This window comes from Brachionichthys hirsutus, chromosome 11 (assembly GCF_040956055.1).
Source record: "Brachionichthys hirsutus isolate HB-005 chromosome 11, CSIRO-AGI_Bhir_v1, whole genome shotgun sequence".
Taxonomy (NCBI): domain Eukaryota; kingdom Metazoa; phylum Chordata; class Actinopteri; order Lophiiformes; family Brachionichthyidae; genus Brachionichthys; species Brachionichthys hirsutus.
In genome coordinates, this window is record NC_090907.1 from 12,947,132 (window position 1) to 12,973,116 (window position 25,985).

The 25,985-nt window shown below is 44.6% G+C and overlaps 1 protein-coding gene across 1 annotated transcript in view; it reads left to right on the plus strand.

Annotated features, from left to right (window-relative positions):
• The first annotated feature begins 2,825 nt into the window (after nucleotides 1-2,825).
• Nucleotides 2,826-25,985, plus strand: part of mark4b (MAP/microtubule affinity-regulating kinase 4b) — a 33,666-nt gene continuing 10,506 nt past the window's right edge. Inside the window, exons 1-8 of the mRNA XM_068745267.1 lie at nucleotides 2,826-2,873; nucleotides 12,112-12,309; nucleotides 13,725-13,778; nucleotides 21,418-21,466; nucleotides 21,558-21,623; nucleotides 23,313-23,383; nucleotides 23,587-23,643; nucleotides 23,915-24,151. Of these exons, the coding sequence (XP_068601368.1) occupies nucleotides 2,826-2,873; nucleotides 12,112-12,309; nucleotides 13,725-13,778; nucleotides 21,418-21,466; nucleotides 21,558-21,623; nucleotides 23,313-23,383; nucleotides 23,587-23,643; nucleotides 23,915-24,151 (780 nt within the window). The remainder of the gene's footprint in view (nucleotides 2,874-12,111; nucleotides 12,310-13,724; nucleotides 13,779-21,417; nucleotides 21,467-21,557; nucleotides 21,624-23,312; nucleotides 23,384-23,586; nucleotides 23,644-23,914; nucleotides 24,152-25,985) is intronic.

Below are 25,985 nucleotides of genomic sequence, written 5' to 3' on the forward strand. Positions count from 1 at the left end.
CGTCCACTTTGATCCGAGGTGAGGCACTGGAGGAACAGGAAGCTTCGGCGTTAAAAGTACTGCATATGTGAAGGATACCACTAAATGCCAATACAAAAACTATTACCACGAAACGCCTGAAAGCAGAAAAAATGAAAACATATTTCATCTTCTTCAAGTGAGATAGTTACATTTACACACGTGGACAGAAAAAAGAAGAGAAAGTAACATTATTCACTGGTTTTTAAATTTAAATTAACTTTTTCTTTATTTACCTGACATATATTTAGTTGTTCATTTACATATATATCATACAAAATAGACACCATCTAGACATGAGTCTGCTTATTTCACTGTATTCCTCTTCCCACACGGTTTACTTCTGAATGGATTTGAGCGTAACTCAGCGAGGGCTTGTGTGCGCTGCCGTTGTTGTGTCTTCATGAGGACCACTTCTGTTTTAGAAGTGGTCTTTGGAATGTGCGTTTGTCTGTCCCTAAGACCCTCACACATGTTAAAGCGCACAAATATGCGCGTGTGTGTTGATGGCCTCAGGCTCAACACGCAAGCTACAGGCTGGATCAATTGTTGCTGACGTGCTCGGAGAAGGACAAATCACTAGCTGCACACACACACACACACACACACACACACACACGTGTCACCAAATATAGAGAAAAGTCAAGCAGACCCACCCCTTTCTCTTTTCCATATCCCATTAGATGTATTGACAATTCCACATTCAGTGCCCCCCCCCCATAGGTTTATACCCAGCTGACCGGACAGTCTCTCCTCTCCATGGAGATAATTATCTGCTGCTCCGCTTGTTCTTTCCAACATTGATTCTCTTTCAGCAGCAGACTCTGCTCTCCTGCTACATTTCATTCTCTGCCTCTGTCCTCTGAGAGATGACAGCGATTCTTCTGTTGTGTTGTTTACCGACTTGTTTCGGTGTCGGGCTCTCAAACGGAAAGGATTCAAGTCACTGACAGTCTCCGTTACGACTGGGAAGGAGGATGAGGCCCTGGATTCGTTCCAACAGGTCCAGATCAGTCCAGGTAAGACTTGGACGTTCATGAATCCAAGTATTGTAAGTATCTTTGCCATTAACCTTGTTTTGATTTTTTTTGTGTATGATGTGACCTTTTTAACTTTTATACCATAGTTTCTTGTAAATGTAACAAAAAAAATGATGGTCACATTTATATGTATATGTAACTGCAAGGTAATTGTATTGCAGTTATTTTTTACTTGCCCAGTGTCCCTGTAGTAGATAAAATTAAGAAAATTGTATGGTGTCCAATTTAGATTTACATTGCTTCATATTCCTAAAATGAGCATTTATAGCAGCGAAAATTGTTTTACTTGGCTTCACCGCTTTTAAACAAAACAAACAATTAAATGAAGGCATTAGCATTTTTATTTGCATCTTTTTTTCCGATATCTGTTTCGGTAAAAATGACAAAATGTGTTAAATACCACTGTTAATGTTTAAAACTGTTGTTGTTTTAACTGTAATGCTGCAGCCAACAAAGACTGATGAGGCAAAGGCAGATTTCCTGCAAAGTGCTGCTCAAAAACTTGTGGTAAAATAACAGCGCTCTCTCTCGTTCTATCACACACACACACACACACACGTGTCCTTAGTGTATGTGTGTGTGTGTGTGGGGGGGGGGGGGTAAAACTGTTAGAAATATTTAAATTCTGTCCACAAACCACATATGAGAGGAAATCTCTACTCTTATATTTTTCTGTACCACAAGGCGGCAACAAATCCTATAAGGTGCTGGGTTAGGGTTAGGAGGAACGTTTTGATAAACTTGGTGGTGACCATATCCGGGGAATTTCTTTCATATCTCTGTGGAATTGTTGAGTTAAAAGCAATAATTACGACTTGAAAAAATTAGCTACGAGTTCCGTTACAGTTTTCAGATCGCAGATTTTTGTGGAGAACTTGAAGGCAGCATTAATGAAGGGGAGGACAGAGAGAGCACGCGCCTGAGTGCGCGGGCGCGGCCAGCAACGCAGCAGCGCGAGCCCTGACGTCACGTCTCTCTGCCCCCGCCCTCTTTCCCTTGTCACTGGGTTTTTGTTTTCTTTCATCTGCTGCACAGAAACAAATGTTATGTTTCCGGTATTTATCCTCACGTTCCGCCGCGGCTCGTCCGCCGCCAGCGACTTTTCATTCACCGCGAACCGACTCGAATGAAAGGAGCGAAGGGCGGGTTCGACCGAAGAGGAGCGGCGGGCGACCGAGAAGCGCCGCGTCCGCGTCTTTCTTTAAACGCAACGCTAATTACCGGTAACATATACCGCAGGTCCGCGGCTCGTGAGGCGGTCTTTGTCCCGCGTCGGTGACCGGTTCTCCGTAGAAGCCACCGCTTAGGCGTTAGCCAGAAACCTGTTCCTAGCTAGCTAGCAGGGAAGCCGAACCCCCGCGGTGGTCACGGAGACCACGGCCCGGTTGTCTTTCATTTTCATCAGGAGAAATGTTACTGAAAGTACGGTTCGGATAAGGGTTGTTTTATCACGGGTCAGTTCGGTACGGTGGCCGCTCAGGGACCGGGGAGTGAGAAGCGGAGCGGGTGGGAGGGGGCTTCCTCTGGGCTTCTCTTCAGGTGCAGCCGGTCTGCTAGCAGTAAAACTAGCCTCGTAGCTCAGCGACTCGTTATTACACCCAGTGTTATTACATCCGGTGTGTAATAACGACCCGGGCTGTGAAGATGAAGACTCTCTGAGAACGGAAGCTCTGAGACCCGGTGTGATCGGAGACCAGGCTCCTCTCGAGGACTCTTAAACCAACGAGCCGCTTTTTATTTTTGTTTTTATTTTTACCGTGGACGGAGATGTCTTTACGCGCTGCCCTGCCTGGGAACGAGCGGAACGCGGAGCACGTAAGTAGATCAAACACGCGATGGCTGTTTATCACACTGACCCCTATCGGTAGGGTGAGGTTACCGTTAGATTACAGGTTACACACCCGGCCTGCCCCCCCCTTCCACACCCAGCCTGCCCCCCACCCAGCCCCTTCCACACCCAGCCTGCCCCCCACCCAGCCCCTTCCACACCCAGCCTGCCCCCCACCCAGCCCCTTCCACACCCGGCCTGCCCCCCACCCAGCCCCCTCCACACCCGGCCTGCCCCCCCACCCAGCCCCTTCCACACCCGGCCTGCCCCCCAACCAGCCCCTTCCACAACCGGCCTGCCCCCCCACCCGGCATGCCCCCCACCCAGCCCCTTCCACACCCGGCCTGCCCCCCCACCCAGCCCCTTCCACACCCGGCCTGCCCCCCCAACCAGCCCCTTCCACAACCGGCCTGCCCCCCCACCCGGCATGCCCCCCACCCAGCCCCTTCCACACCCGGCCTGCCCCCCCAACCAGCCCCTTCCACAACCGGCCTGCCCCCCCACCCGGCATGCCCCCCACCCAGCCCCTTCCACACCCGGCCTGCCCCCCACCCGGCCCTCCACGCTCAGGGAGACCCCGGCATCATAGTAACATCTGCTGCGTCAGGCTAGCCCGTCTGTCCTGCTGACAGTTCTCTGCGTCTGTCTGGATTTTGAGGAGACGAGAGACGAGGTGGATTTATTTATTTTCTGGGAAAGCGTTTGTGACATTTTGAGCCCCACTCGGACGCACCTTAAGCAAACATTGATCAGTAATGCAGCCGTACCGAGGATCCCCACCTTTATCTCAAGGGCACCTTTCGGGGGGGGGGGGGGTCCTTTGACAGCCCAAGGCAGCAGCTACACTGCCGTTCATGTTTCTATTGGATGCCTGTACCTTACAGCAGCCCTTCTGAGTCCCGTGTTTGGATATTGCGTAAACGTCTTGTGACAAACGGTACAGCGAGCCATCAGTAGTGCTGATTCATGGCTAGCTGATTTCTTTGCTTTACCTTTTCCCATAATGCTGAATTTACTGTTTGGTGCAATATTGCAATGGAGTGGCTACTTTTCTTGAGGCTTTAACCCCCCCCCCCTTTGCACTGTAGGTGTGGGTGAGTGCTTGTGTGCACATGTACAGTCAGTCTGTGTCACACTGCAGGGCGTTTGTGTTTCCCAATGCAAGAGAAAGATTACCGGAAAGATTGGAAGCAGACTTTCTTCCCAAAGCTGGCAGCCGCCTCTCATGTCTGACAGAAACAGGCCAGAAGCAGTCATGGATCGTTCCATGCTTCTGCTGACATGTTATGTTCTGTACCCCCCCCCCCCCCCCCCCCCCCACACCATCTTAAAGCAACTGTAATTTGCTTTACCGTTGCAACAGTAGCCTAAAGGTCAGACAGCTTGGCCATCTGCAGGGACATTTCCATCTTTAATCCCAGTAGAGGTGATTGAGTTACTTTAACGGACACTATTTAGGTGCCCATGAGCAACCCGCAGCACTGAATGGATTCTGTGGTGGTGGTGCTGAGAAACCTCCAATGAATGAATGAATGAAGAAGATGTAAGAAGTGTCAAATCTTAACATTTGCATTCTCTGTAAAAACCAAATTGGATCCATAGTGGTTTTGTTTTAGGCTGACTGAGCGAAACGACGGAGCTGCTGCCGCTGCCGACTCCTGCAGGCTCCGCAGGATGATTGATTCTTACTTCGATGTACCGGCTCCTCTTCATGAGGCGGTTATTGGCCGTTTCCTTGAGTGCAGCATTCTGCACCAACGTGAGGTCATGTTTAGTGTCCCGATGAGGTTTGTGGACACTCTTGACTACTAGTATGAATTGGATAATGTACGAGGATCACCGAGAAGCGTTCTATAATGTCTACCAGCTGTTCTTCATGCTTGATGAGGCTGGTGGTAACCAAGGTGGTAACTAAGGTGCTTGCGTGACGCCTGCTCAACCGACCCTGTTCACGTCGCGCTTCAGCAACAGTTCATTTGTAGACATTTCACCCCCAGACTGTTTGTGAGCGCCTCTTAATCACACGTCAAAGTCAGTCAACTCGTCACGCTGTGTGTCGTATGATAATCAGTAGCCGGCCCACATAGAAATGACAAAGAAATACCATGATGATGACGTGACAACAGAGGACTCCATATGCAAGGTGGTTCATTTCTTCATTCACATGCATTCTGTCTCCATCGAAAATGTAGTGGGCATTCAAAATGAACAGTAAACTCAAATAATGAGCAAAACTCTTCATCTGTTAAATTTTGTAGTGTAAATATATATTTTCAGTTCATTAAACCACAACATCCTCACAGGACTATTCAACGAAATACTCGGCCAACAATCATCTTCGACCTTTAATCACACAAAGATGTAAATCACGCGAGTTTAAGTCAAAGGTGTTTTTATTCAGTTCAACATTTTCTCGCCGTTTTTGTAATGTTGTTTTGTAAAATCCTGCAGGTCTGCTTGCACTCGAAATTCTTTCGTCGAAGCAGAGAGGTAAATGAAAATCATGCAGGTGCAAATGATCAGACGCAAGCCATAAGTGAGTGTGTGGTGGATAAAGGGATGACTAGCTGGATTGACATGCAATGCGTATGTAACCGCCGTGTTGTTTACCTGCCAGCTATTATGTAACGCTGCTCAAGGATAGCCAGCAACCGGCGCTAAACAGGTGGCGTTTTCTAGATACCAGGCTTCCGTGTGAAGAATGGCACGGATCACAGAACCCCTGTTGACTGGCAAACACACACACACACACACACACACACGGACGGGCGGGCGGGCGGATGTGTTGTCACACGGACACACAGTACCAAAAAAGAACTGGCAGACGAGCACAAAGGCCAGCCAGACGCTCGCACCCAGCACACAGTTCTGTTGTCTTCATTGTGTAATGGGGCTCCTCTGCTGTTGGCCTCTCGGGAGTCGGCTCAGTGTGCCTCCCGTCAAGCCGGAGCGCCTGCAGTTTCATCATGCAGGTACATTCATTTATTTCGGTGAGGAATAACCTGGCAGTTTATGAAACTGTTCAATGTGTTTTGTTAAAATGTCAGTCTCTGCTGTTAAACAAGCGTGTTAGCTTAGCTTGTTCGGCTTTGATCAGACGTACTTTCCATGGCCCCGTTTTCCGGTGAGCTGCAGGTATCGTTGTCGACGCTGTGGCGCCCACCATTCGGTTCATCTCTACAGAATTGGCGTTTGTTCAACTTGTCCACATCAGTATGCATATTAGGAATGTTGTTGTGACCCTATATCGTGAGGACATTTTTTAGGACACTCATTCGGCCTGAGCACGGCCCCGTGCCCAATGATCTGCTGAGTATTGTGGCAGATTTCCACAACGAGAGCGCTTGTCTGTGTGTTTCTTTGTATTTCCGGCATGCGCTATCCAGCCTGTGGAATCAGGTACACTTTGCCCACTTTAGTAAAGTCAGACTGGGTGAGGGAGGCCGACTGAGTTTCTGCGAAATACCTTTGGTACTAATTTGGTATTTGGTTTATTCAGCAGTAAAAACAACACAACTCAGCCTGCCCCAGTGAAATGTACTGTACGGTACATACAGTACTCCTACACTGTCCACATAGTACTCTGTATACTGTATATCTGAGACAAGACAAAAATGAGTCTGACTCACAGCGTGACCAACGATTATGGCAAGAATATGAATAAGTCGGGCACAAGCTGAAGAATATTTATCTGCTTTGGTCACAAATGTTCTGTAATGGGAAACAGAAACCGTGTCAGTAAACGCAGAAGAACCGTCATGATTTTTATTTTATACGTGATTTGTGTTGCTTAAGATGACGTTACGATGAGGTTACTCATGTTCTATTTCAGCAGCATCTAATAGAAAGCTAATTGATGCTGACAAGCATTATTCCATAGTAATTTATTCCAAATGATTATTCTTAGTGATATTCATTCCCACATATCCTGCCAATCGATGGTCATGAAAAAATGTCCTCCGCAAATGATTAGTTCATTATGTTGCTAAGACTGCGTAGAATGTTTCTGAATGTCTAGCATTAAAGACTGGAGCACATTGTGTTCATGAACACTCAGCACAGCCGGCTAATAGCGTTTAGCACATTTTAAACATCTACTTGGACTTAAATGCTACATGCCATTTGAAAGCATTCCTCGGACTAGGACCGACTGGCAGCTGATGGCGTTTCGGCTCCAGAGGATCCGATAACCTGTTTTCCACGGTTGCTGACATGTTTCTCTGGCAGCTCCCTCTTCCTTATCAAACATGAAAGGAAATGTTTGCTAACTGTTGTGCGTCGACATGGGAGACGTCCGCTGTCATCACCGTGACATCTCTGTCCCCAGGACAGGAAGTGACACAGGTTAAGTTCATGCCACTTCCTGCTGCATTGAAACATACAGCAGGAAGGATGCTAACGGATGACTGAAATGGGATACGTTGACACAGCACGGTCCTGAGTTATTGACACATTTAAAGCTTTAGCACAGGGGTCCCCAAACTACGGCCCGCCTCCACATTTGGCCCGGCCCCCTGAACAATACCAGAGACAAAAAAAATAAAATAAAGATTGACCCTGGCCCCCCATCAGAGAAAGGAAAAGGTTTGGGGACCCCTGGGATAAAGTCTAGTTGCATCTTCACATCTTCCTCTCAACTGGTTGCAGTTCAGCTGTACAGCATCCCACCTTCAAATATTGAGGTTTTATTTTGTGGCATGCCATCCTTCCCATTGGAATGCCAAGCCCAAATTAATCTGGCATTACATTTTCATCAATCAAATCCTTTAAACTAAAAATCCACTTACTGACACCATGTATGATGTCACTTTCGAGAATAAATGTAGACAAATAGGTTTAAAAAAGGTATCATGTGACTAGCATGGACCAATCATCAAAGATGTTTGATGTTTTTTCCACTTCGTGGTTTTTGTGTTTCTGTTTGGAATAAATCTGTAAGAATAAAAAATGAAAGGAAATAAAATGTATTATTATTATTATTATTATTATAATTATACAGACAATCAACAAATATCACAAACATTAACAATAACAGGTAAACATTATACTTAGTGCACTGGGATATTGTCAGAAAGGGAAAAAGGTAGGCTAGATGAGTTGGAACACCAAAACATGTCAAATTGTGAAATTGGTCGCAAACTAGGCCGTTCACACCAGGACTTGCTAGAAGATACTATAAAACATCTTCTGGTCGACCACAAGGATTAGTGATCTTGTGAAAACGCAAGCTTTTTAGTGAAATTAAATATAAAATAAAGAATTTGAAAGCAAAGGTGAATGATTTACGTCTCGAAATACACCCTCAAACAATAAACAGGTTTATAAATCATTCTGATTTAATCAGCTTTCTTTAAACCCCATAATAATAGAAAAAACAAAAGTGATCAAATTGACTTTGGGGTGGAAAATGTGAAAAATGGTAGAAACTGGTCAAAAATAATATTTAACTCCAAGAAAAAGTTCAATTTCGATAGCCCTGACGGCTACGAACACTATTGGCATGGTTGCATGGTTGCCAATAGTGTGCCAACACATGCAGCCGGTGGGGGAATCAGTAATGGTATGGGGTGTATTTAAGAGGGTCATTAATTCAATCTTTTGTTTCCTAAAAATAATATTGATAGTCGAGAATATATTAATATTCTGAAGAAAAGCATTGCTTTTTTGGTTTGGGCCAATTTGAATGATGATCGCATATGACCAGAAAGTTCATGTTCCATGGACTTTTTTTCTGTGACAAACACAGAGAGGGTTATTTGGTTATTATTTATTTTATTAATAGTGTTATTTATTTTATTAATAGTGTTATTTATTAATAGTGTTATTATTTATTTAATAATAGGGTTATTTATTGAATTGATAGGTTATTTATTTAATTAATAAGGTCATTATTTATTTCCTGACTTTTCTTCTGTGAAGAACCCAGAGAGGGTTATTGTATTTAATTAATAGGGTTATTATTTATTTAATCAATAAGGTCATTATTTATTTCCTGACTTTTCTTCTGTGAAGAACCCAGAGAGGGTTATTGTATTTAATTAATAGGGTTATTATTTATTTAATCAATAAGGTCATTATTTATTTCCTGACTTTTCTTCTGTGAAGAACCCAGAGAGGGTTATTGTATTTAATAAATAGGGTTATTATTTATTTCCCGACTTATTTTTCCTGTGTAGAGCAATATATTTTTACGTTAGCTGCGATCGTCACACTTTTTCTGTTAACGAACCATTCTGGATCTGATCCAGATGAAAGTAGGTGGTAAAATGGAGGCCCCCACCCTACATGACTTTGTCAAATCCCATAAACATTATTGATCAATAATCAACCGAGCTATTGAACACATTTTGAAGCTCCATTGACTGCAATGTTATGGAAAACGTCAAACTGATTCATAATCCAGGATCCCTTCTGGATTTTCACCAAAATTGAATTTCTTGGAAATGTCATCCAGATCTGTCCCGAACGGTTTGAGTTATTTCGCTATCAGACGGACAGACGGACTGACAAACGCCGGCAATGACGTAACCTCTGTCTCGGCGGAGCCAATAAACGGGCAAGCAGAGACACAGAAGAAGGAACACACAACACATCATCAACACCAGCTGCTCTAATCACACAATACTATCTTCTACTGGCTCTATTAAACATGTTTAGGACCATTATCTTATGACCTTTTAGAATAGGTACCAATGGAAACAGTCCTTGTGTGAAACTGTGCTTGTGTTGAGCGGCCCTTGAGGAGTTATGCAATCCCTCTGCTTGGGACCAATGTCACACATCCTGTCTTTACTCAATACTAAACCACAACCCAAGCAGCCTGAAGCGGTAGCAAATCTCCCTCAGGGCGTGGCTCATTGACTGGAAACATTTGTTCTTTGTCAAACGGTGTCTTGACGTGGATTGAGACGAGAGAATCATTGAATCCAATGTTGATTTGCTGTCACTCGATGGAAAGGGTTTATTTTTCAACGTCACTATGATAATGACGACAATGCTGCTGTTACGGGTTAATGTCGGAGCCAGCTGAGTCACCTGGTAAATGACGCAGCCCGTCACTCCTGATGACACAAGAATTTAAAGGAACAAAATGTCAGTCTTCCGTGTTTAATGAGTGACGGTGTTGCATAGTAAGTTGATGTAGTTGGACTTTCCCGAAATAGATTTTGGGCTGTTGATAGGTCTTTATAAACATTACAAACCTCAAGTTCTACCCTGACGTCAACTCATTTTGCTATAGTTGTAGTCACGATGGCAATGAAATTGTCATTTGTAATTCTTGGGGAAAATACTTGGGGAAAATTCCGCATTATGGTTAGCGATCGTGCACGTCTGTAAATGTTGCCTACGAATATGGCCCGCCGGCGTTGCATTGTGGGATATTTTTACGAAAAGGACGAACCCCTCTATTGATGTGAGGTGAAAATGAATCGTCATATGAGACAAAAGAGGGCGGGCCCCGGCTCAGAGACGAGAACAGAGGCAAGGGAGGCAAATTGATTGGTCTGGGGGAAGGGATGAGGCAGGAGAAAGAGAGCGGGGTGAACAAATGGGGGGGGGGGGGGGGGGGGGGTGACGAGGACGTGAAAATGAAGATGATGGAATACATTTTATGTGATTTTTTTCCAGTTCCATTGGTCGGATTCCATTCAGAGCTTCATCAGTGTGTGGCCTGAGGCGGTCATCTTCACGTTGACATGTTGAGGAAGAGTTGATTTTCCTTTTCTGGTTTATCGAGTTGCACTGCATGTAAATGTACTTCAGTGGCTTTGTCTCAGACTGAATGCCGTCTACTTCCCTCTGCATCAGTCAGCGTGACGGTCGCTGAGGCTGAGCGGTAGCCATCGCTGCTTTCAGTATGTCGTGCAGATGCTCTTGGTAACTTGTACACTCAAACCGGGCCCAGAATGGAAGTACTGGTATGTGGTTTGTAGCTTGAGATGTTTGCACTGGAATTCTGCAGAAACATTTCCCTCGCTTTTTTAATGTTAATGTATTTCATTAGTAGCATTATCTGGGCTTACAGTCTTAGTATTATTGGTGATAATGACCCAAACCTGCACATTTATCCACGCTTGCTGTAAAATCATCAGCTCATGTGATCTCACTCTGGGCTGTTTTTATCAAATATCTGTGTTTTATGTGGCTCTCATATTGTTGACACAGGGAGTTGTCTGTGCTGAAGGCTTGTCGTGAGTTACAGACTCTCATATAGCTTTACAATAGCTTTACGCCCCCCCCCCCCCCCCCCCATCAAGGTCCTGGTGCTGTATACATGTTTTATGCTGCCACTGTTGGTTACGCCTCTCCTCCACCTGCTGGGGGGGCGAGATGTGTGGTGAGGTCCCGTCCCAGCGGGCCAGTCAGTGTGAGGTAAACTCTGGAGATTAAGCCTTTCTTCCAAAGGAAAGGAGATTATTATTTTTTGGCTTTGTATTTTGGAGTTAGCATTAGCATTAGCTCTCGGATCGTGTTGGAGATAGGGCTGTCTTGGAAGCAGTTGTTTTATTGTTAAATTGTTAGTGTTTGTTAATGTATAGATAAAGTCAGTTCATCCGTTTCCCCTCATTCTTTTAAATCCCTGGTTTTCAAATCGAATATTTTACTGCTCTCATCTCGTGGACTATTCAGGGACACAGCATTGCCAGTGGGACAGAAGGAGCCCCTGTTTTAGAGCTCCTTATTTTGTCTCAGAGTCCCAAAGTCGGCTGGGATAGGCTCCGGCCTTTTGTCCTGAAGCCACAGCGATGAGCATCGAACGCCAGCGACCTCACGGCCACGCATGAATGCGAGGAATGCAGATGATGAGATTTATAGAGAGCGTGGTTACTCTGTCGTTCCCCTTTCGGCTTCTGCTATCAGGCTTTGCTCACATGACGACTGGGCCGAGGTCACGTGTAACCCATGCACCATGTGTTTACTCCCGTTATTATACAGATAGTGTCTGTTTTGTCTCGTAATCCATTTTCACAATGATCTTTATACTTTCTTCAGTTTGTGACTGGGACAGTTCATGAATTGATTCCTCCAGGATGATCAGGCTTCATATTTCTTACATTTTCTTTATACATGTTTTTATTTATTACAAGGAAACAAAAACATTTGAAGACCAACCAAAGCAATTATTATATGGAAAATGTCTTCACTCAAAATGAATGACACAGTTAGTTGTTCTTCTGTTTCATGCATATCTCTCTCGCTCTCTCTCTCTCGCCCCCCCCACAGCACACCTCCCTGTCCGCCAGCCGCTCAGAGAAGGGTCCTGGCTGGTCCAGCCGCTCGCTCGGTGCCCGATGTCGTAACTCCATAGCCTTGTGTTCAGATGAGCAACCACACATTGGAAACTACCGGCTGCTCAAAACCATTGGAAAGGGGAATTTTGCCAAGGTCAAACTGGCACGGCACATCCTGACTGGCAGAGAGGTGAGTCGCCAGCGTGTTGCTAATGTCATTTTACTTTTCCCATTTGAGATCTAATTGATGACGTCTGAAGCATTCTGCTTTGGCTCTGATGCAGCGTCCTTTCTCTGTCCGTGGTCGTCATGACGTTCTCAAGAATCGTCACTGCCACACACACGGAGTCTGTGAGCGATGAAAGAGGGAAATCCGTAGAATTGCTAGTTATTTAAATTAGGCAGTAAAGTAAAGTAGTGAAGTAAAAGAGACAATATTTGTCTGCGAAATGAGCGGACTGGAAGTACACTAATGCCTTGACATGCGAGTATACGGTAATTTGTTCCAGGACCGAGCTCGTAACTCAAATCAGTTTTTCCCATATAACATAACTGAAAACAATTTAATCCGTTCCGACCATCTAAAAACACTCAAACCAACGCTAACAACAATGGAAAAAACATTATTAATTGCTATATAGATACACACACACACACACTGAATGATTCAGTATTATTGCAATATAAAATGTGGTTTTATTATGAGATTAACTTCGAGACAGACGATAGCGGCTGACAGCGTGCAATAAGAGGGTGGGAGTACGTTGTACCTTACATGTACACGTACATATACTTGGACATACTAGTTCTGCCTCTGGAAGGCTTGGTGCTCTTGATAGCGTCCTTCTGTTTGAGGATTGTACATATCGTCGATGGACTCCTCTAGTCCTGGCGTCCCAAGTCCCTCACGGAGACCACGGTCACGCTGATCGATAATTTCATGCTTCAGATCTACACCACATAAAACGTCAAAGAAACCAGAAAATACACAGAGGCAAACGGCGACCATGCCATTATTTCGTATTATTTTTTAAAAGCTTGTGACTGCAGCAGCCCGGTTTAAAATAAAATCTTCACTGAACTTAACTTGATTGTGATTGTGATTTTTTTCCCCTTTTTGCAAGCAAATTTCCAATCTAACAGAGGGGTCTGCTTCAATCATTATACTAGTGCCATTTTATGCTTCAAAGTGTTGGATTTCATTTATATAGTGATTTAAAGGAGAATTTGGAATATCGAGATATGTATTGTGTATCGCGATAAAGCCTAAAAATATTGAGATATTGGCTTTAGAACATATTGTGCAGCCCTACTGTAAACCACTGCCTTTTTAATTTTCTTCTTATCTCTGGATGGTTTGTTTTCTTCACTATTCCGCTTTGAACAACAGATGGTGTTTAATGTTGTCCAGATACTGGACTCTGCTCCAAAGTGCATTGTTCAACATCCACTGGTTTGAGCAAGACCAAGACATTCTTGTGTCTTCTTAGAACCAGAAGTACGATAGGTCATAGAAAATACAATGAATTAATTAAGGCTACTTTAACTTGTAGTAAATTGAATGAATTTAAAGATGACGTTTGTTTTTCTCTTATTTAATGACAGGTTGCAATAAAGATCATCGACAAAACACAGCTCAACCCAACGAGTCTACAGAAGGTATGTGATGAGATACTGAATGTCTGTGTACATATGCGTAAATATGAATGGAAAATAACAAGAATGAAAAACAGACGGTAGATGCAGCCATCACAGACCCTTGAAAAATGATTCATTCAATTCATCCAGTTTAAGGAGGATTTTCTGTGTTGTTTCCTTTTAGTACTCTGGATCTTTCTCACATTGTGCTGTAACAATCAAAAAAAATGTATCTACCCTATTTGTTACCCCATAATTGAAACACGTATTCTTCTGAAACAGCTATAGCTGGTACATCCGTACATGGTGTATTTGTATATGTTGGGACAAGGTACTTGTTTTCTAGTTGTAATGTTTTTATTATTGTACCATGTTTGATTGGGCCAACACGAGAATGACACGCTGAACCTTAATGGGTTAAATATATTGAAAGTCCATTCATTTTCCAGAGATTACAAAATGCAACCCAGCTGTGTGATGGCAACTGTTACAGCAGCAATGCGTAATAGACCCAAAGCAACAAGGTTTATCCACCTGTGTTTATTAACTGATTTAATTATCAGTGATGGCCGATAATATGATTGGTTTCTAACAAAGATTGGGGTCATAACACGCTGGCACCATACCTGAACACAAATGTTGTTTTTGTTTGAGTTTCCTTTGCAACAGATCACCTTTGGGTTTAGCTCATCTGATAAACTCTGTTCTCACAGTTCACACAAGCCCCTCTTTGTTCCGCTGTGGCACTGCTGATCAACCTTTGACCCTGAGGGATTGAGTTCTTTTTATCAGCACCGTCACTGAAGCAAATACACTGTCATTGGATTGATTCAGCATCTCTCTGTCACACACACACACACACACACAATCGCAGCTGGCGTATTGATGGATACTGACCTGGTGAGCTGACCGGTCCACTGATTACAGAGTTAGGCTATCGATGGCTTCTGTGTGATAGTTGCCCTACCTAGATACTGCAGCTCTGACCAGCAGCATCACCACAAACATTTCCTTGTACTTATACATGTGTAATGACGATAAAGTTGAACTGAATTTAACAAAGAAATAAACTATACAAACAAAACAGCAACATATCTTAGTATCTGTTTTTAATTATTATTATTGGTTGTAACTTTTGGGAGACATCAAAACACGGGTTCATAAGGAAGGGAAAATGTTTGGATGAAAACGTGTGCAGCATTAGTGCGATTCTTTTTGCCCTTCATTGGAAATAGATTTATGTACTTCAGGGTTCCAAACTGAAATGCACATAATTTGCATGTTTTCCTTTTTTTTTTTTTGACATCATTGTAATTCAAGAGATGTAATTGTCACACTTGGGTTGGAATAGAAGCCCTCAGTAGTTTCTGTCACTTCTCTAAATGTCTCTGCAGACGCTCTCTGCTTCCTCTCTTTCTGTTTCTGCTCTCTCTATTAACATTTTGTCACAGCCAAGACTGTATTCAGTCAACCCTAGTTTTATGCCCCCCCCCCCTTCTCCCCACTCATCCTTTTATCTCTTCTCTTTACCCTTTATTTTGTTCTCTCTACTGTAGCTCTGTGTCCCACTTTCTCTCTTTCCTCCCCAGGCATTTGTTCCAGTTGTGGCTCTACTGTAATCACATCTGTTCACGCTACTCTTTATTCACTATGTTTTACTGCAGGATTCCTAAAAGTGTCTCAGGGTCATAGTAGACGGGAGGATTTGTTTCTTTTGAAAAGTTCCTACAGAACTTCCAGGTCTGAAAAACTGCTACTCAGAAATACACGTTACTTAATCAGATCATCTATTGTTGCCGTACAATATATAACAGCAGATCAGTCAGATGCTCTTTGCGTAAATATTGAGGACAACACAGATTTCTTGCAGATCTAACACAAATGCATGGTAACACTGTATAGTATAGTTACAGTGTGTGTTTGTATGTGTGTGTGTGTTATGTACAGTGGCACACACCAACGGTTTCAAACTATTACATTTGGACATTGTCTTGAAATAGAGTAAATTAATTCACTTGCACAGATGTTTAACAACAGAATATAAATTCCTGCCAGATGTTACCTTGTTTATGTGGCCTGTTGAAGGTGTGAAAGGACTGAGCTGTACTGCAGCAGGAAGAGACGAGTGAGAAGCTTAAAGAGCAGCTAAAAGCCAAGTCATAATAGAACAGTCACACAAATGCATCAATAGTTCTTCCCCGTCTACTGGAATATCACGGGGGTGGATTTTTGCCAGTGGAAATTACTGTAACATCCAGTAGTGGAATTATGCTGCTGTTATTATGCTCCATGTTAAGTAAAGGTATGGTGGAGTTACGGCTTTATCTCTGTGGAAAAAAGGATTCAACTTAAAGCTGTATAGAGTAGCACTATAGAGTAGCAGACGTAACGGCAGAACGTTTATTTTTAGCATATTTAGTGATGCCACTCGTCCCTGTGGCGTTTGTTCTTGAATACCGCTGTGCCAGACCGAATCAAATGCCTGGTGTTACTTTGAGAACAGGACCACCTCCTATGTCTATGCATTGAAGTGTTCTGTCCCCGTCCCAGGCCCTCAGCCAGGAGCTGAATTCCAGACAGGCGAACAAAAGGGGCAGGGGGGGTGTTACTGGGGCCCTGAGAAAGACCAGATAAAGAGCAGAAGTGAATGTGCTGGCAGCCGGATAAACTCAATGGCCGACATGGTCCCGGGTCTGGCTTTGTGTGTATCTGTAATATCATTATCTGCATTGCTATTGCTTGCTTTGGGTGTCTGCACGTATTCATATTGTTGCTGCTGTTGTGCCCATGTGTAATGGGCCTAATTGCATAATTAAAGGACAACACAGCAGCGAGAAGGGGAGCGGAAGGTTTTCCCACCGCACAAGAGCAGATGATGCCCCGTCTTAGGCTAGCGCTAGCGCTGCTGTAGGGGGCATTTAGGGCGACCCTTGTCTGAGCGTAACGTGGTTCAGTCTATTCCTCAGGCTGGTTCACACATTTTAGGTTTCAGAGCTTTACTGGTGGCAAATCCTTGTACTCATTAAAGTGTAAGAGATAGCAAAGCTCTTTGTTCACATACATGTCATATCTCTCCAGGGAACATTAAATATTGTTTGATTATTGTTATTATTACATTGTACAACTTTAATTGATTAGTAATGCAATTATTCTAATATTGATAAAACTGATGCTTAGTTTTTGAAATACATTTTTTTCTGCTATGATTTGAAGCGATTTCAGGATTAGGAAGTAACTCTAGTTTATCAGAGGCAGTGAAATCCTCAGAGTGTCGTCCGTGGTCTCTGTAAACCACGTCACGTCAGTTATTGCCACATACAGTGTCCTGGCTGTCATTTGTTCACTTCAGACATAAGGAAATCCAATGTTATATATTTTTTCCATATGGACGCGCCTATACTAAGCTGTTAAAAGAGCAATGCTAACGATTGTCTTCAAAGAGGAGATACAAAATTAAAATGTTTCATCTCATCCACAGTAAATATTCAATTCACAAGAGCTCCTCTTGACGTGGGGGGAGAGGCCTGTGTTCATCCATCTCTCATCTTGTCATCGTTCTCTCCCTGATTGGCTCAGCTGATAGGAGGACATGTTTTTCTCATTGTGCAGAGACTGTGTTGTGTAGTGACGCTTTGTTATGCTTAGACTATTTAAATATGTCTGTAAAGCATCAATTCCCCATCACTGTCGCCGTCATGCTCCCAATGTCTGTGGGTTTGTTTGAGGCTACTGTGGTGGAAAAAGACCCAAATGCATGTTCTGGATCAACAGGCCGAAGGTCAACAGACTGGCAGGCCAGACACATGAATCAAACCAACACACCACTCTCAACGTGGGAGAGAGAAAAGGAGGAACCCCAGCAGCTGGTCATAAAGTTGCCTTTTGTAACTCCTTGCGAAAATTCGGAGAGCGCTTTAACGTCATATTTGATTGATTATTCCGGACATTGGGGGTGAAAAAAGTGAATGGTTCTTGTTTTTGAAACACAAGGATTGTAATTTTTTTGTCCAGATGGTTTTAACGGTCCCATATTATGAAAAACTCCCTTTCCCATGTTTCTACACTATTCTGGTGATTTTGGGTCCTCATCAAGCCAAAAACAGCAAAAATAAACCATCCAGTTAATCCTTTGTAGGTCTGTAATCACCTCCTGAAACACGTCTGGAAAAAATTGCTCTCCTTCTGATGTCAGAAGGAGAAAATGTGCACAAGATGTGCGGGCGTGCGTCCCCGTGTCTTCCCGTCCACGCTTTACGGCATTTTCCCTGCATAAAGTTTATTTTTGGTCGTAATGTTCCGGCAAAAATGTGCAAAAATGTTTTATTGTGTGTTAAACAGTTTGAACGAGACGCTTTATGGAGCGGGAGACAGACAAACGGACAGACAAACAGACAGACAGACAGACAGAGATAGACATCGGCGCTGCGTCCGCGATACTGCCGTCAGGGTGAAGAGGAAGCTGAGCCGAAAGGTCGGTTCGATCTTCGCGAACCGACCCTGGATAAGCGGTTTGAAGATTGATGGATGATTCAAAGCATTTTTATTCCATCCTGAGATTAGTGTGTGTGTGTGGGGGGGGGGGGGGGGGGGACCTCTCTCCTTGATTGCGCTCCACACGTCCAGCTCTCCCTCTGTCTCCTGCATGAGTCGAAGAAGAAGAGCAGAAAATAAAGTTTCTTTTTTGTGGTAATGTTCCGGCGAAAATTGCCAACAATGTTTTTGTGTGTGCTAAAACGTCGCCTCACAGTTACCATGGTAGCGCTGCTGCTCGCTATGAACGGTTTAGAGCGTTTCTGACGGAGCAGTTTGAGACAGAAATGAGGGACGCTGTCCTGCAGCATCTGTTTGAGAGAAACGAGGGACGCTGTCCTGCAGCATCTGTTTGAGACAGAAAAGAGGGACGCTGTCCTGCAGCATCTGTTTGAGACAGAAATGAGGGACGCTGTCCTGCAGCATCTGTTTGAGACAGAAATGAGGGACGCTGTCCTGCAGCATCTGTTTGAGACAGAAATGAGGGACGCTGTCCTGCAGCATCTGTTTGAGACAGAAATGAGGGACGCTGTCCTGCAGCATCTGTTTGAGACAGAAATGAGGGACGCTGTCCTGCAGCATCTGTTTGAGACAGAAATGAGGGACGCTGTCCTGCAGCATCTGTTTGATACAGAAATGAGGGACGCTGTCCTGCAGCATCTGTTTGAGACAGGAATGAGGGACGCTGTCCTGCAGCGTCTGTTTGAGACAGAAATGATGGACGCTGTCCTGCAGCATCTGTTTGAGACAGAAATGAGGGACGCTGTCCTGCAGCATCTGGTTGCTATTTTGACCAAAGACTGGCACAGATATTTCATTCAAGTGCCTGAGAACTGCGTTAACTTGTGGAGAATATGTCTCCTCTAAAAACATTGTTAAACCTTGGAGTTCTAAACACAATTAGATCAAAGGTTTCCTGTAGGGTTTGTGTTACAAGGGCTTCACATGACAGCAAGTGTGTGTGTGATGCGGTTGTGTCCCTATGTGCCACTCCATCCATCCGCTTGGCATTTGTCAGCCTCGGGGATTATTAATTGGGTCGGCATGGCAACTGAAATGGTTAACTGAGCCATCGCCATGGGATGGAACCCTGAAGCAGGCAGGACAGTGAGGTTGTCCTCTGGGGTCAGTGCTCCGACAAAAGCTGCATTCAGATGTGATGGGAAAGAATTAACCTTCTTTTGTTTTCACCAATAAATCCTTAAATCAATATTATTTTACTGCAGAGCAGCTGAGAATGGGCTGAATGGGGTGGGGAGAGGTGAGAGAGGAGGGAGGTGAGGCTTAGCCAGTAATTCTTCCTGAATCTCAGACGAGCAGCTGATGCACCGTGTACTTAATTCAATTACACACATAACCAGTGGTGTGTGTGTGTGTGTGTGTGTGTGTGTGTGTGTGTGTGTGTCTGTCTTTCTCCTCATAAAGCGTTAACTGCCAGGAATCTCTTCCGATGCGTGTTTGCGTGTTTGCGTGTTTTCACAGATATTGTCAGACACACCTCGCCTTTGGTGAGTTTAGTTACTGCTAGGGTGTTTCCTCACTGAGAAAGGACATTCTTTGAGTGTGTGGATCAAAGAAAACCTCAGATTCGCTTTGGGGGAAAAGAACTTTGACAAAGCGAATGCGACGGGATGAGAAGCACACCCTCTCATGCGAGGTGCTACGCCTGCCATCTTTTTCCGGTCGTGCCGAGCTGCTGTCGGAGCTGAAACGTCATTTTATTCGACGTGAACGTGAAGGAGGGTAAATGCGGGCATGGAGGCGGTCCTCCCTGCGTGAGTAGGCTACGGTAAATAAAGGTTGGGACAGGACAATTAAACGTCATAATGCTGATTCATCACTCGGGCTTTCCGCTCATAGGAGCTTTCCATTTCAACAGAACAGTATAAGACAGTAAAACATTCCACGCGGAGTTTTTTGTCTTTTTAGACTGAATGAAATCTTTGAATTTGTTTAACGTCATTTTGCCTGACTTCATCTTATCAGCACATTGAAATGATTTCAGCTAACTCAATGTGTGACATGCTGTCCTGGTGACACACGCGGTTCTTGTAACACACACACACATTTGTTTGTTGCCATGCAATTCTCACACACACTCTAAGTACAGTCACATTTCCCCTCTAGGGTCAGAATGTCTCACAGCGTCTCCAGTCCCCCCCCCCCAAAAAAAAACCAACCGCAGAAGGATGAATGACTTGAGTGCACTCAGAATGTTAACCCTTAAACGTGAACCCTGCATGCGATGAATAGGCAAAATCCCAAATGTGGTGTTATCTTTAAGGGTCTTCTTTGAAATCGCCTCTCTTCATTTTGTCTTTTTTGTGGTTTATTTATAGAGAGTTAGATGGAGAGAACTTTATTAATCCCTGTGGAAGACTCCCTCAGGGAAATTAAGGTTCCAGCAGCCTAAGTGAGCATAGGGTGAGAAACACACAGATTATAAAATATATCTCAAAATACAAAGAGACCAAGCTTATTTATGGAGACTCAATTAGCATCTGGTGTTAGAGACATCTCATAACCGCCCATCAGTGTGTTCCACGCTGACGCAGTCAGCCCTGGCACTTTCCCTCTGTAATCTTTAAAATGGGTTCATGGACAAATGCATTACTTTAATTAGAGAGGGAGAGAGAGAGAGACCATGAGGCAGCAGTCTGGAGCTCAGTGATGGATGGGGGAATAGGCCTCGCTGTCAGCAGACACTCCCTTGGGTGGCCCGGGTCTAGTGGTGGTCGGAGGCATGAGTGTGTGCGAGGGACAAAGTCTGCACACACAGATTTAACGAATGAACTGAGTAACAGTTTATTTGGTGAACGAGAGGACGAAGACAGGCAGAGGACAGGCAGAGGACAGGCAGAGGACAGGCAGGGGACAGGCAGGGGACAGGCAGGGGACAGGCAGGGGACAGGTAGGGGACAGGCAAAGGACAGGCAGTGGACAGGCAGGGTACAGGCAGAGGACATCTTTCTTTGGATTACAAAGAGAAAGGCTGACGACGTACTTTATTTATTGTTCATGCTGTCTCTACAGACTTCCTGTGACCAGGCGTCCATTAATGCTTCATGCGTGATGAGTGTGTTCATATTTTAACTGACGAGTCTTTCTCTCCTTTGATTTGTTTTTCCAGCTGTTTCGAGAGGTACGCATCATGAAAACGCTCAACCATCCCAACATAGGTGAGTTCAGCTCCAGAGATTGTGTGTGTGTGTGTGTGTGTGTGCGTTATGAGGGTGTTGTGTTGATGCCTCTTCTTCTCTTGTGTTACAGTGCAGTTGTTTGAGGTGATTGAGACGGAGAAGACTCTTTACCTTATTATGGAGTACGCCAGCGGAGGTGAGTAGCAGCCACTACGCTCCCATCTTCATCATTGGTGTCATAAATTATTGGATCTTATCAATTATATTGATTACCTTGCCTAAAATCTGCACCACAACTCATTATTTTATGTCACTGCTGCGATCACGTCGGATTAGTATCTTCCTTTGTCTCTATCTATTCGGTCTACAAACGTGCAGGATAAACCATTTGGAATATGAGGTATCTGGGTGTGATTTAAGGGATCAGGACAAAAGTTATCAATCTATTTGGTAATAACAAGAGTTAGGAACCATAGCCTCTAAATCTGAGGTGAACCATGGTTCTCAGCCAGAAAAGGACGGAGAGTACCCTCCAGGTCGGGGAGGAGATCCTTCCCCAAGTGGAGGAGTTCAAGTACCTCGGGGTCTGGTTCACGAGTGAGGGAAGGATGGGGAGGGAGATCGACAGGCGGGTCGGTGCAGCGTCTGTTTGGAAGTCTGGGCTTCCCTGCTTAGGCTGCTGCCCCCCACGACCCAGCCCCCGGATAAGCCGTTGAAGATGGATGGATGGACGAGATAGGAAATAAAAATGCTTGAAAGAAATAGTGTCATACCGAATGTTTCACCTGAATTGAATAGCTTTTTACTTTATTATAGGTTAGGTTAGGTATGTATTTATTTCAGGCAATGACAAAAGCACACAAAACAAAACAACCCGTGCCACATCGCACGAGCCACATTTAAACAATAAGTAATAAGCCAATTCAGCCTGAAAGGGAGTGGGAAGAAGAAAACTTATTTAATCCCACCCCCATTTCTCATAACATATAAACATAGTAAGCTCCTCTATTTCAAGCTCCAATCATATTAACAACAACTATATACACTGCATGATTTCGAAAAATACAACAAAATATCGGATGAAACTAGCGAAATTACAAAATTATATATATATATATTATTATTATTATTATTATTTTTATTTTTATTTTTTTTCCATTATGGTGTTACCACAGGTAACATGACAGTTTAGACAGTCATGCCAACATTAATAATAAACAATACCAGCAATGGTAACAAACATATACCAACAATGGTAATGGAAACAATAAATACCTTCAAGACCCTCTGTTTGAATATTGCGAGTAAACCAGCTGTCTATATACTAGCTTAAATTGATGAATACCTTGACATTGCTTGTGGTGTGTATCCAGACTGTTCCAAAGTTTAACCCCACGTACAGACAAACAAAAACTTTTGAGTGTGGTTCGAACTTGAGGAAGTTTAAAAACTCCAAATCCTCTCAAATCATGAGCAGCTCTTCGAACAGTAAAAAAACGTTGCAGGTTAATGGGTAATGATTTGTTAAATGCCTTGAACAGAACTACCAGAGTGTTGTATTTCACAAGATCCATAAATTTAAGCAACTTTGACTGAAAAAATATCAAAATCAAAGACCAGCAAATTAGAAAGAAAAACTTACTGCAAGTCATGGACAGTTTCTTTCCAACCCTCATTTCAGTCAGGACATGTGTTTCACAGTTTAACTTTATCAAGTTTCCCAGTTTTACCATGTCTGTCCATAAAATGATGACTGGAATGATCTTTTGACCACGGACCTGAGTCTGAACTGGCAGAAATTCGTAGACAAACTGGACGAAGACGTACAACATCATCTTTACGAGCCCATCTTCAGCACGTCTTCCTTCTCTTCGCTTTGTCTTAGGCGAAGTCTTTGACTACCTCGTGGCTCACGGCAGAATGAAGGAGAAAGAGGCCAGAGCCAAGTTCAGACAGGTTAGTTAAACGTTAGTCACACCTTTCCTGTCCCGTCTGCCTGTGAAGCAAAAGAAAGGGAAGAGACGTCAGTTTTTTTCCACCGTGGTGTTAAACGAATGAAGGTGTAATCATCTGTATTGCTGATATTCTTTCATATTATATGTTTAGTCACCACTTGTATGCGAGTACTATCAACCTGTGTTTGATCTGTCGTCCTGCAGATTGTCTCAGCGGTGCACTACTGTCATCAGAAGAATATTGTTCACAGAGATTTGAAGGTGATTAAACGATCAAACAGAACGCCTGCAGTCCCTTTACACACATTAAAGAGCGAGATAGTAACAAAGACCGGCTTTAGATTGCTGCTCATGAAATGGCTGCGTCTTTGTAAGAGCTGGACACTCACCTGTCAGCAGCGTCCATCGTCTTCAGGCTGCAAACGGCTCTGGGACAGACCCCTGCATGAATATATTTCAGCTATTCGCTACTATTGGTGATGCGTATTTGTGTGTTTGTTTGTTCTTTCTCCACCATCCATGTTTTGTGCAGGCGGAGAACCTGCTACTAGATGCTGACGCCAACATCAAAATAGCTGACTTTGGCTTCAGTAATGAGTTCTCGGCAGGCAGCAAGCTGGACACCTTCTGTGGCTCCCCGCCGTATGCTGCCCCGGAGCTCTTCCAGGGGAAGAAGTATGAAGGTCCAGAGGTGGACATCTGGAGCCTGGGTGTCATCCTGTACACGCTGGTCAGCGGCTCTCTGCCCTTTGATGGGCAGAATCTCAAGGTTGGTGACGTAGAGAATATTATAGTCCAAGAGGAATGTTTGCTGGAACTATAGCTTCATGCGGGATTTGTTTTGTACACTTCGTGTTGGTGTTACAGAAGAAAACGAATAGATGAAATCACTGGTAAGTGTAAGAGAGTTTGACACTTTCTATTAAATGCTGCTAAATAAAACCGCGTTCTCATTTTGCTAAAATACCTGCGAGTCGCGCTCCTCGGTAGTCATTCAGGAAATGGAAGCTTTAAAGGCCCTCCAAAATAGAATAGAAAGCCTTTATTGTCTTTGCATAGTGGCTATGCAAAGAGATTAGGAGCGCTGCTCTGTCCGGTGCGTAGTACAACATAATAATAATAATATCAGAACATGCAGGTAAATGTAACCGAAAATTCAAGTAGGATTTAAAGTGATCAGCGCATGCAGTGAGATTGGCCAGTACTTTGCATAAGGAAATACAGTACATTAGTTATTGCACATAGTGAGTATTTGTCCTGTTTAATCCTGATTGGTGTTCAGAGCGCTGATGGCTCTCGGGAAAAGACTGTCCCTGAGTCTGTTGGTCCTGCTCTTGTGCAATCTGTAGCGCCGTCCGGAGGGCAACAGGTTGAACAAGGTGTGTCCAGGGTGGGAGGAGTCTCTGACGATGTTTGTAGCTCTGCTGAGGTAGCGAGAGCCGGCGATACAGTCCAGGGGGGGGCAGAGAGCAGCCGGTGATACAGTCCAGGGGGGGGCAGAGAGCAGCCGGTGATACAGTCCAGGGGGGGCAGAGAGCAGCCGGTGATCTTCTGGGCTGTGTTGATCACTCTCTGCAGGGTTTTCCTCTCCGCTGCTGTGCACGCGGCGTACCACACCGTGATGCAGTACGCCAGGATGCTCTCCAGGGGGCTCTGTAGAAGGCCACCAGCAGCTTCTCCTCCAGGTGCATGGTTCCTCCTGAGCACCCTCAGGAAGTGGAGTCGCTGCTGGGCCTTCTTCACAACCGCCGTCAACCTCATCAACTTCATCTCTGTACGCCGACTCATCTCCGCCCGAGATGAGCCCGACCACGGTGGTGTCATCAGCGAACTTGATGATGGCGTTGGAGGGATGGGTTGGCGTGCAGTCGTAGGTGTACAGCGAGTACAGGAGCGGACTCAGTACACATCCTTGAGGGGAGCCGGTGTTGAGTGTGACGGTGGGGGAGAGGTGGGAGCCGAGTCTGACCCTCTGTGTGCGGTCAGACAGGAAGTCCTTAATCCAGGTGCAGATGGAGGTGGAGAGTCCAAGGTGGGAGAGTTTAACCGTTAGAATGTCCGGGATTATCGTGTTGAACGCTGAACTGTAATCCACAAAAAGCATCCTCACGTAGTGCCCCCGGTGTTCCAGGTGACTCGGTGCAGTGTGAAGCGCTGTGGCGATGGCATCATCAGTGGAGCGGTTTGCTCTGCAGGCGAATTGGTGGGGGTCCAGGGTGGGGGGGGAGTGCGTCTTTGATGTGGTTAACGATCAGCCTCTCGAAGTACTTCATGATCACAGGCGTAAGTGCAACAGGCCTGTGATCATTCAGGCTGTCGATGGCCGACTTCTTGGGGACCGGGATGACGGTGGCAGATTTCAGGCAGGGGGGGGGGGCGATGGACTGTGATAGGGAGCGGTTGAAGATGGTGGTGAAGACCCCGGTCAGCTGATCAGCACAGGCTCTGAGTACCTTCCCAGGTACTCCGTCCGGCCCTGCAGCCTTCCTGGGGTTTACCGTCCTCAGCACACGTCTCACTTCCTGTTCCTGAAGGGTCAGTGTGCTGCTGCAGGGGGGGGGCAAAGAAATAATTTAATTCTTCTGCCAGCGAGGCGTCCCCGT